General features: G+C 44.7%; 1 protein-coding gene across 4 annotated transcripts; it reads left to right on the top strand.

Moving 5' to 3' along the window:
* Window positions 1–921: 921 nt before the first annotated feature.
* Window positions 922–9,447, top strand: ZBTB18 (zinc finger and BTB domain containing 18). 4 transcript variants are annotated; one of them, XM_061382481.1, is made up of 3 exons: window positions 922–1,009; window positions 3,318–3,401; window positions 5,756–9,447. In XM_061382481.1, exons 2-3 carry the CDS (start codon window positions 3,389–3,391, stop codon window positions 7,336–7,338), a joined length of 1,596 nt encoding a protein of 531 aa, XP_061238465.1. In that variant the 5' UTR covers window positions 922–1,009; window positions 3,318–3,388; the 3' UTR covers window positions 7,339–9,447. The 4 variants fall into 4 exon arrangements, with proteins under 4 accessions (XP_061238465.1, XP_061238466.1, XP_061238463.1 ...); XM_061382483.1 differs by lacking the exon at window positions 922–1,009 and having other exon boundaries at window positions 1,392–3,401; window positions 5,756–6,443; window positions 6,556–6,644; XM_061382482.1 differs by lacking the exon at window positions 3,318–3,401.
* The last annotated feature ends 1,945 nt before the right edge of the window (window positions 9,448–11,392 follow it).

Below are 11,392 nucleotides of genomic sequence, written 5' to 3'. Positions count from 1 at the left end.
GAGTAGAGGAAGCCACCTAATGCCGGACTTAGGTCATGTGTGTCCCGGGCGCCCTGCCTCCGCGGATACCTCCGTAACTTCAAGCAGCCCAGCCCCACTTCGCTTAAAAGTGTATTTACGGTTGTCAAGGCGCACACCGAAAAGCTCGCTCCGCTCGCCCAGAGCGCGCGAGGCCTCCTAGCCTGGAAACAAGCCCCTCCCAGCGCAGCTGTCGCCGCCGCCCGCGGGCTCCTTTCACTTTCTCACGGCCAAGTCCCCCAGAGGGGCGCCGCTGCCGCCACCGCCGCTGCGCCCGCCCGACGACTCCGCCTGCACCGCCTTGCTACCAGCCCCGCCCGGACCCGCCCATCCCAACAGTTTCTGTTTGCGATTGGCACGCGCGAGCGGCAGCTTCAGTTCGCCTTTCCCATTGGCTGGGCCCTCTTGTCAGTCCGACGATTGCCCGCCACTGCCTCCGCCCTCCTGAAAAGCCGCCCTCCTATTGGAGGAGACTGCGTGCTGGAGGCGGGCGGGGAACCCGGTCCGGCCGCTTTCGGTCAATCGCAGCAGCCCAGCGCCGGGAGGGAGGGAGGCGCGCGGGTGGTGGGGGGGAACATCTGGCCGGCGCCGCCGCGTGCGTGCGTGGTGCGTCCCCCGCCCCTCCCCCTTGCCCCCCCCCCCGCCCGCCCGCCCCCCGGCCCGGGCTCCGCGCTCGCTCCTCGCTCGCTCGCTCCCTCGCTGTGTCTGGCAGGCTGCGGCCGCCGCTGGGCTGCTGCCATGGGGAGCCGTTGAGAGTGGGGCCTCTTCGCTCCGCCGCGCTCCTCCGGCTGCCAGAGGGGGTGGGCGGGAGGGAGGGAGGGGGCAGGGGGAGCGGGCGACGGAGCCGGGATTGGGGGGCGGGGGGGCCGGGAGGGAGGGAGGGGGGGCCCGCGGAGGAGGAAGCCCACCAAGTCCGGCAGCGGCGGCAGCGGCGGCCGGGAGGCGGAGGACACGGCGGCGGCGGGGACGCGGTGACTTAGGGCCGCTCCGTGTGAGTCCCGGCGCCGGCCCCCGGCCCCGACCCGGCGCCCCCTCCGCGCCCGGGGCCCTGGCGGGCGGGGCGCCGGCTGTGCGGCCCCGGCCGGCGGGGCAGTGCGAGCAGGGGGGCGGGCGACCGGGCCCCGCGAGTGGAGTTAGTTTGTGCGGGTGGAGCTAGGGGTGGCGGGGGTCACCGCCGCAGCAGGGGCCGGGTGCGGGGCCGGGCCGCCGCAGCTGCGGGTCGGGCGGGGTGCGGCCGGTGCAGCTGCGGCGCGGGGCGCGCTCCGGCCGGTGCAGCTGCGGCGGCGCCTCTCGGGGGCGGGGGGCGCGGGGCGGGGGCTTGGGAGCGGTGCAGCTGCACGGCGCCGGGACGGCCGCGGCTCCGGGGACCCTTGCAGCTGCGGCGGCGCCCGCGGGGAGGCCCCTCCCGGGCTGGGGCAGTTGCCGGGGGCTCTCGCCGTGGCGGCGGGGAAGCGGTAGCAGCCACCCTCCCCCGGCTTCTTACGACTTTTCTTTTGTTGTTGCCGTGACCCGGGTCTGTTTTCTCGTCTGTTGTTTAAGGTGTTTTCCTGCTGCACCGGCTCTACGCCCTCCACCTCCTTCCCTGTGGTTTAACCTTCCTCTTTCCCCTAGTGTTTTATGCACAGCCAACTACGTAAAAATTTGCATTGCTTCCCACCCCCACCCCCGCCGCCTCCCCGCTCCGCACCCCTGCCCCCACCTCCTTGAAAAACAAAACCCGGCCTCACAAAACCCTCTACGGACCCGCGGCTGCGAGGCGCAAAGAGGTTGATTTGTGGAGTGGGAGTCGCTGGCCCATTGCGGTGCTCGGGACTCATTAAACTGTCACTCGCCCCCCCACCCCCCACCCCACTGGGTAAATGGGGTGATTAATGTCTGATATATGGGAATGAGGCGAGGGCATTTGTGCAGAATAGGTGGTGTGGCTGAGGAATTTTATCTCCAAAGAGTGCCTCCTGAAATAAGCATTCATAATTATGTCATTCATCGCGAAGTTAGAGAAAGTTGGGTTTGTGACTTTGGGAAAGCAAGAAGCACGGGAGAGAGAAACTTGGCCTTTGTTACTCTTTAACTCTTGGCCATGGTTTTTCTAATGAGAACAGAGTGGTTATCACTAGGACTGTGACACTTGGCGCCTCAGGCCCCAGAGCCTTTTCTGTTCCTCACCCCCACAGGAGCCTGTGCAGACGTATTTGACATTCACAGATGTCGCAGCCCCTTTCAGGGCACCCGTCGGGCCAGCCCGGGTTGCTTTACAGTTTCATCAGCCATTCGAAAAGACCCGCACATGTAGCTAAAAAAGTTCTAACTTGCTAGACCTAGGTTCCCCCACCCCTTTCCCCTTTCTCCCTGAAAGGTTTTCTTGTGATCATGAACATTACAGAGTGACCCAAAAAAAGATTGTTATGGGACACAGATCAAGGGGAAGACAAAGTTCTGCTCTTTCTGAGGTGAAAGTCGGATCAGATACCCAGATGCAGCAATCATTTCAGGTGGCTGTAGCAGGTTGTCAGTTTATTAATTTGTCTCATTGAAGTACTTTCCAGGATTTCAGAAAGTGCAGTTTCAGCTTGTTGATACTGAGAGTTGAAATTTGCATTAACTGGCAGTGTGAGAAATTTTACTGAGAAGGTAGTTTTAGATAAGTAGTTATGTAAGGGTGAAATAACGAGAACCAGGTTGAAGTCATAGTTCTGAATAGTCTTCCAACATCCTGAGACATGTATACCATTCTCTCCGCAGAGAAAAAGAAATTAAAGTGCCGTAATAATGTTGAAATGGGACTGGAGATGTCAAATGGGTTGGTTTAAAAATATCCCTAAGCTGCCTTTGAAACTAAATGTTGGAGTTGAATAAAAGTGAATCTGGATTTCCTGAATAGCACCGTGGCAAGAGTGTGCTGTCAGTATGTAAGCCAGTCCACCAACTTAAGACAGAAGTGTTGCTATTCCATAAATACAGTAGAACTCCATATGCTGAGTTTTTCAATTTCTTCTGTTAGAAAGTTTGGGGGGAAAAAGGGAGACTTTGAAGTATTTTGTTTATACTAACAGAAGAGAAAAGTTCTCCTAAGAAAAAGCTGGTGGCAGGAGTGTAGAGGAGTAGCATATGGCATTAAAAGGAGCACAGCTGGAGGTAGCATTTCCATCTGAACATGATGTCAGAGCAGCTGACAGCCTGCCATCCCTCAGCCTTTTATTCTAACACACAGACAGGGAGTTAGTGTGTGCGGATCTGTGGTGGAGAAGGTATCTCATTCCTCTCTAACATCATCTCCACTTTGCATCTGTCTCTCTTAGTCTGCTTTTTTTCCACCGATGTAACAGACCTGGAGCCAGCGAGACTCAGAGGAAAAGACTTAATCAGGTTTATGTGTCCTAAAGGTAGGAGTAGCAAGAGATTAGATTGAGCATATTTCTGTTTTGGTGTTTTGTTTATTTAATTTAAAAAAAAATCACATTACTTTTCTAATCCAGTTTAGGGGTAAAATGTGGAATTGAGGATAAAATGAACATCTTATTGGCATTGAAAGTCTTGGGCTTGTTTAGTTTTAATTTTTATCCCTTTTTGTTTGAGCGGTAAAGAACTTTACAGAATATTTCAAGTTTTGAGATGTTAAGAAAGGCTTTGAAATACTTCTTTTTGAGATCACTTCGGATTAAAATGCTTTTTTGTTGTTGTTCACTGCTATTTAGATTCCTTTTGCTTTTGGAGTGGTGGGGGGGAGAAACAGTAAACTGTTTGGAATCCAGCATTCAAACTTATATGAGAAGATTATTCTAGTTAAGAAGCTAGATTGTTGTGTAATTAATTCCACTGTGAAACTTTATTCTCCAAAACATTCAGCAGCACTACTTACTGAAACATACAGCTGTAGTGCTTTTGAAACCGAAGGGTTTTTTTAAAAGAAAAGGAAAAAAAAAAAAACTTTTGTCCCCAGGAGAATAGTTTGACTGGTTTCCTCATTTCTCTCTCAAATATATACTTAAGAGATCTTTTATTTCAGCATAACGATAATTATTTGCAGGAGTTTTTGTGTTAGCGACTAATTTAGAACTTGTAGATTTGAGCTGCCTGAATTGGCCAGACAGCTGTAATCGCACTCCTCTATTCTTAATCTCTTTATCTGGGCAGCAGCTGCCATATGGCCACAGTCAGCTGGATCAGATGTTTATAAGCTTCCTTCTTCGTCCCTCTCTGTCCTCTCAGCCTCCTAATTTGATCACGGCTACCTTGTGAGCTGCCCTCCAATCTTTATTTTTAGCCCTCTCAAGGATTAGGATTGATGTTAGCTGTGGGGCACTTAAAGTGATTGTATTGTAAATCTTGGTTTATTCTAGCAGTGGCATCTTGCAGAATGTATTGGGTTAGGCTGAAAGTTTTAGTTCATCTTGGGCAAAGTGTAGAAGCAGCAGGGAAGTAATTTTTAAATATTAAATTAATATGTATCCGTTCCCCAAATGCATTTTTTGAGCTGGGTGATGTGGAACCTTGCTTCTAGTCATAGGAAAGGGGAAGTCGGGCTTTCTTTATTTTTAAGGAGTTGAATTTTGCAGTTGAATTTTGACCCTTTGTACATCTGCGTCTCCCCTCCTCCATTTTACCCTTTTCACCAGAAAATAAGGGCAACAACGCACATTTGAAAGAATAAAGGCTATTGGGAAAACAGAATATATCAAGTTATGTTGAAACAAAGTATTTTCGGTTGACTGAGGTATGGCAGAGTAAAAAAAAAAAAAAATAGTTTCTCTTTTACTAGCAAGGCTTTTTTTGGTATGTCGAACCTGTACAGCTTTTGAGTTTCATTTAAATGTAATACGCCTTTATTTAAAAGTTTGTATTAATTTTAATATAGAACTCATTTTGCTATGCAACAGATCAAAGTTTAGATGAGAATTTTCAGAGTTAAATAAAGCCCTTCTGGTTTTTAATATTCTAAATGTACAGATTTTACAAAGAAATACAACCATTTCTTTTCTCAATTCATAAAAAAAAATTTGGATTTGTTCATAGTAAGGATGATCTTTTCCATCTGTTCATGTAGTTCCTTCTGATCTCGTACATGTGTGCTATACCTGCAAATCTTAAGGCATTAACATCTGTTTTTATACACAGGGCTTTTGTTGTTTTAACACTCTGACTTTAAAAGTAAGTTGTTTGCTGATTTCTGGACTAATTATGCGGTTTGATTTTTTTTTTTTCCCTTGATTCAGCCAAATGTGTGTGTTTAAATCGCGCTTTCTAAGTGCAGTCAGGTATCAAAAGTAATACAAAAGGATGGTTGAACAAGTTTTCTGAATCTTCCAGAATGTGTTTGCGACTTTTCTTTGTTCATTATTTGAGTTGTTCCCTTTGAAAATAAAGCTATTTTGTAGGTTTTGTAGGACATAATTTGATGATTAGAGTTAGTTAAATTTCTTCTGAAAGAGACCTAAATTCTTACTCTCAGTAAGAGACTGTATTGAAATGAAGACTTTTAAAACTTGACTAAAAGTTCAAGACACATCAGAGACTGTTTGGCTGGAGTAAAAAGTTTCGAAAGCGTACATTTTTCTTCTCACACTTGGTTTTGTGTGTGTGAGTGTGTGATTTGGTAGTGCTTGGGTCATAAGCCTGATTAAAATTCAGGGACATGTACCTCCGAGGCCCAAGCTGATTTTTTTTTTTTTAAGTGGGGACTAGAGCATTGAAAAGTTGTTCCTAACCAGACTCTCATGAGAAATTTCTCTCTTCCCAGGTTATGAAGACAGTATGGAGTTTCCAGACCATAGTAGACATTTGCTTCAGTGTCTGAGCGAGCAGAGACATCAGGGTTTTCTTTGTGACTGCACTGTTCTGGTGGGAGATGCCCAGTTCCGAGCGCACCGAGCTGTACTGGCTTCATGCAGCATGTATTTCCACCTCTTTTACAAGGACCAGCTGGACAAAAGAGACATTGTTCATCTGAACAGCGACATTGTTACAGCCCCAGCCTTCGCTCTCCTGCTTGAATTCATGTATGAAGGGAAACTCCAGTTCAAAGACTTGCCCATTGAAGACGTGCTAGCAGCTGCCAGTTATCTCCACATGTATGACATTGTCAAAGTCTGCAAAAAGAAGCTGAAAGAGAAAGCCACCACGGAGGCAGACAGCACCAAAAAGGAAGAAGATGCTTCAAGTTGTTCGGACAAAGTCGAGAGCCTCTCGGATGGCAGCAGCCACATGGCAGGCGATTTGCCCAGTGATGAAGATGAAGGGGAAGATGAAAAACTGAACATCTTGCCCAGCAAAAGGGACTTGGCGGCCGAGCCTGGGAACATGTGGATGCGATTGCCCTCGGACTCAGCAGGCATCCCCCAGGCTGGCGGAGAGGCAGAGCCACACGCCACAGCAGCTGGAAAAACAGTAGCCAGCCCCTGCAGCTCAACAGAGTCTTTGTCCCAGAGGTCTGTCACCTCCGTGAGGGATTCGGCAGATGTTGACTGTGTGCTGGACCTGTCTGTCAAGTCCAGCCTTTCAGGAGTTGAAAATCTGAACAGCTCTTATTTCTCTTCACAGGACGTGCTGAGAAGCAACCTGGTGCAGGTGAAGGTGGAGAAAGAGGCTTCCTGTGATGAGAGTGATGTTGGCACTAATGACTATGACATGGAACATAGCACTGTGAAAGAGAGTGTGAGCACTAATAACAGGGTACAGTATGAGCCGGCCCATCTGGCTCCTCTGAGGGAGGACTCGGTCCTGAGGGAGCTGGAGCGGGAGGACAAAGCCAGCGACGACGAGATGATGACCCCCGAGAGCGAGCGGGTCCAGGTGGAGGGCGGCATGGAGAGCAGCCTGCTGCCCTACGTCTCCAACATCCTGAGCCCGGCCGGCCAGATCTTCATGTGCCCCCTGTGCAACAAGGTCTTCCCCAGCCCGCACATCCTGCAGATCCACCTGAGCACGCACTTCCGCGAGCAGGACGGCCTGCGCAGCAAGCCGGCCGCCGACGTCAACGTGCCCACCTGCTCGCTGTGCGGGAAGACGTTCTCCTGCATGTACACCCTGAAGCGCCACGAGAGGACTCACTCGGGCGAGAAGCCCTACACGTGCACGCAGTGCGGCAAGAGCTTCCAGTACTCGCACAACCTGAGCCGCCACGCCGTGGTGCACACGCGCGAGAAGCCGCACGCCTGCAAGTGGTGCGAGCGCAGGTTCACGCAGTCCGGGGACCTGTACCGGCACATCCGCAAGTTCCACTGTGAGTTGGTGAACTCCTTGTCGGTCAAAAGCGAGGCGCTGAGCCTGCCCGCGGTCAGAGACTGGACCTTAGAAGATAGCTCTCAAGAACTCTGGAAATAATTTTATATATATATATATATAAATAATATATATATACCTATATATAAATAGATCTCTATATAGTTGTGGTACGGTCTAAAAGCAGTCTCGTTTCCTGGAACTGAAAGGTTGGGATATTAACTTGTTTTTGCACTTTAGAATAGCATGAGAATCTCACTAATTTAGCATCCTGATTAAAGAAACTTTAGAGCAAGTCGGAGAATAGAGAGGTGTTTTTTTCTTCCTTTCTTTCCAGGGGGTAGGGGAAGTAAGCCAATAAGAACCTTTGAAACAAATCGTCCTATCACAAAATGCTTTCATAGGGTCTGTTTTGTCAGCACTGCGGTGTCTTGAGCTCTCTCCTTTTTCCCACTTTTTCTTTTTTTTAAAGTAGAAATTCCCTCCAGTTTTATTAGCCTCTTTATATGTCTCAAATTGCATGAATCTTTTCTGGCTGTTGGAAACCTGAATGCTTTTAGACCCAAATGGAAAATTTCTGAAATGCTGGATTATCTATTTTTAAACAAGCAGTTGACTTAAAACTTTCTGTGGCAACTTCTGGTTTTCTGACGGTTCCCAATGAGAGAAATTCTGAAAGTACACTGGGATCACTGGGACGCTGTCTTTGTGAAGGTTTGCTTGGGATGAAAAAGGATATTGCAGCTTCAGCAGTGTTGAACTGTGTGTTGAAAAATGTGAATTACTGTTATTGTATACTGTAATTGATTACATGGGCTGGGGGGGGTGTCAAAGGACTTGACAGGTTGTGTTGATGCTCTTAGTTGAGTCTTGAAAAGTAAATATTAACGCTACAGAAATGCATGAGTTTCAATATATTTTTTGTCTTTGTTTGCATTGTATAACTTTAATGAGTGAGTTTAAAATTATTTAATTTCCTTAGAGAAATAGCACCATTTGGAAAAAAAAAAAAAAACCCTGGTGTTATGAAGAACGTTAATGCACTGTTTTTATTTTTATTTTATATAATTTAAATTGACTTTCCCACTGTCTTTAAGTTGAAACTGTTAAGCTGAATAAAAACTTAAGCTGCAAATTGATAACTTCGCTACATAACAAGGAAAATATAAATGTTTACAAATGGCTTAAAGATCTGCATGTGCAGTGTGCATTTATAACAAAACTTCTAATTGCACAAACCCAGGCCAGCTCCAAGTTTAGACGTACACATTTACCCAGTTGAGCGTTTTAGAGTAACTACTGCACAAATTGACAATAGGTCATTCTCTTTTTTTTCTTCCCCTTTTCTTTTTCTCTCCTTCGTTTCCCCTCCCTTCCTCCCTCCATCCCTTACCCCGTCCCCCCCACACCCCCAACTCATGAAAAGATTCTATGGACTGAAAAAGCCCCAGGCTGAATGGACTGGACTGCCTTGATTGACACGGGGAAGGGGGTTAGTAGACTATGTGTATCGCGGCAGCAGAGGCTGCAGCCCAACGTGTGGTTTTAATGACCAGCACACAGGGCAAAAGCATTTTGCACAGTGTTTGTTTTCCTGTCTTGCACTTACAAATAAGGTCTATGGGAGTAGCATGGAAAACGTTTGCTGTTTTTCCCTTTTTTTTTTTTTTAAATTGCTTTTGTTTAAAATTTGATCGCCTTAACTACTGTAAACATAGCCTATTTTTGTGCTTAAGATACTGAATGGAAAACTCCATTGTGTGTTGCTGGACTGTTTTGGAAATATTTGGTCAAATGTGTGTTAATTTGGCTGTAATGGCATTTAAAGCAAACAAACAAACAAAAAAAGCTGTGAAAATGGCCTTGGAGCATTATCTTTAGTTACTTGAAGAGTTTCTAGTTTTTTTAAAGTACAGTTTATGTTAAGATAATTTTTATTAATTTAGAGAAGACAATCAATGTCTGTGAGAAAACGGACTTTCTTTTGGATTTTCTTTTTGTGGTCATTGTGAGTGATTGCTTTTTCCTTTTATTAGTTTCACATTCTTCCTTTGTTCTAAAACTTAGACTGACATCTAGCTTTGACAATCATAGTATGTTTTATTTTCCTGAGGGGGGAATAACTTATAATGCTGTTTAGTTTTGTACTATTGGTGTGTTGGTGAATTTTTAAACTGTGTGCTAACTGCAATAAATTATATGAACTGAGAATTTTTGTGTGTTTTCAAAATTGTGATTATGTACTATATAGATCCTAAATATGTATCATACATGGCATCTTTTATTTTTAGTATTCAGAGTTTATGAATTATTAGATTACTTTAAATCACTCAGAAGTGTTCAAACATTTTGCTTCTAGTCATTTAAGAAAATACTAAATGCACATTTAAAAAAATGTGACCCATTTTCTACAACCTGAATCAGGAACGTGAAGATGGCAGCATAGATTTTTCATAATACACTGTACAACTACTAATCCATATACCATAAGTCACATTTTCATGGGTAATCTTAAGTTGATTGGTCAAATCTATTTTTCTGTGTTCTGGCTTAAGTGGAAAATTGTAGGAGACCGGATGTCTTAATTTGGAAAACTGCTTGGCTAATGACTGGAATTTTAGGCAATTGAATTAGCAGGCATTTGATTGTTCAAGAATAGCTGTATACATCCTCTTTGTTGCTGGGAGAAGTCAAAAGTTCTCAGGTTTTAATTCTTAAGTTTTAACTTTAAAATGTGATTGAGTACATGCAACCATTTAAAAAACTGTTCCCTAATTTTTGTGATCGTCCCAACTTCATATTTGCCTGATGGGTCTTGTCAGGGTGAGAAACATTTGCTGGCTGACCTAAAGAATTGACAGAACACTAACTCATACATGCTGAGGGTCCAGTTGTCTTTAAGTGTGAGCAAGGCTGGCACCAACCTGAGAGTTTTTACAAATTCTGGAATCTATAATTGTCCATACTCTTCCAGGATTTACATAATTTATAATTGTCCATAACACTATCCTTAAAGGTACCTATGAAAATACAGTTTTACATGATTATTCTCAAATACATTTATATTAAATGACCTATAGTAAGGTTAATATTCCTAATTTCAATAGAAATTATATATAAGGTCTGGAGCTTGAAAGTGTACCATATTTAAGTTCCCTGTTGCCTTTGGATGGGAATCCCAAAAGATTATAAAGCACCATCAGTAATTTACTACTTGGGATCTTACCTTTCCCTTTTTTTTTGGTTGACACAGGATTTCAGTTACATGAAACTCACTTGGTTTTAACCAACCAAACATTGTTTGACATGAAAGGAGAATGCACATTTGAGTTCCACAAAATAATTTCTTGGGCAGTTAGTTACAGGGTGGGAGGGTGAGTAGCACTTGTGTCTTCAGTTCCTATGCTATCTGGTCAGAGTGTCTCGAAGCTTTTAGATGTTGAGAGTTACAATTTAGTTCCACAGACTAGCATCTAATTTTAAATGAGCATTATTTTAAACTTAGCTGGATGCACTTACAAAAAGAGTGTTTTGACATGAAATTTGGAAGAAATAGCTCCTTAAAACACTTCTTGCAAAACTGGAACAAATTACACAAATCACCACGTTTGATAAGTGAAGGAATCAGTTGTTCATTCACTACATTTTTTAAAATGGAGATTAATTTGTCACATAATCACGTTGGAAACCATTCAAATTGATCTCACCTTTGACATTGGGCTGATATATAAGTATACTTTAAATATGGGGTTTCATTTACTTTTGAAAACATCTGTTTCTTTCAGATAATTATGCCCTAGATTAATGTGGGCCCAGCTTTGTGTGTAAGGTGTACCCTAGGGAATATCCAAGAGCTATCCAATATTAAGGATACTGGTTTTGGATTTCCTTTCTAGTTAATTATGCTATCAGATTAATAGGTGAATCAAGTAGAGGGTTTTTTTTTTTTTTTTCCAATAGACATGATCTACAAACAAGTTATTGGGAGATTAGGAAAAGGTGAACATTTTATTAAAATTATATAATAGCTCACATTAAAATGGCTGAAATACTCATTTTTTTCCAGGTAAAACAAAGATTTTGAACTGTTATCAAAGAAAACTATTGGTTTTCTTAACCTAAGAAGTAACACAACTTAAAGAATCTTGAATCTCCC

This window comes from Bos javanicus, chromosome 16 (genome assembly GCF_032452875.1).
Source record: "Bos javanicus breed banteng chromosome 16, ARS-OSU_banteng_1.0, whole genome shotgun sequence".
NCBI classification, from domain to species: Eukaryota; Metazoa; Chordata; class Mammalia; order Artiodactyla; family Bovidae; genus Bos; species Bos javanicus.
The sequence above is the reverse complement of the archived record's forward strand: the minus strand, read 5'-3'. Positions and strand labels throughout refer to the sequence as shown.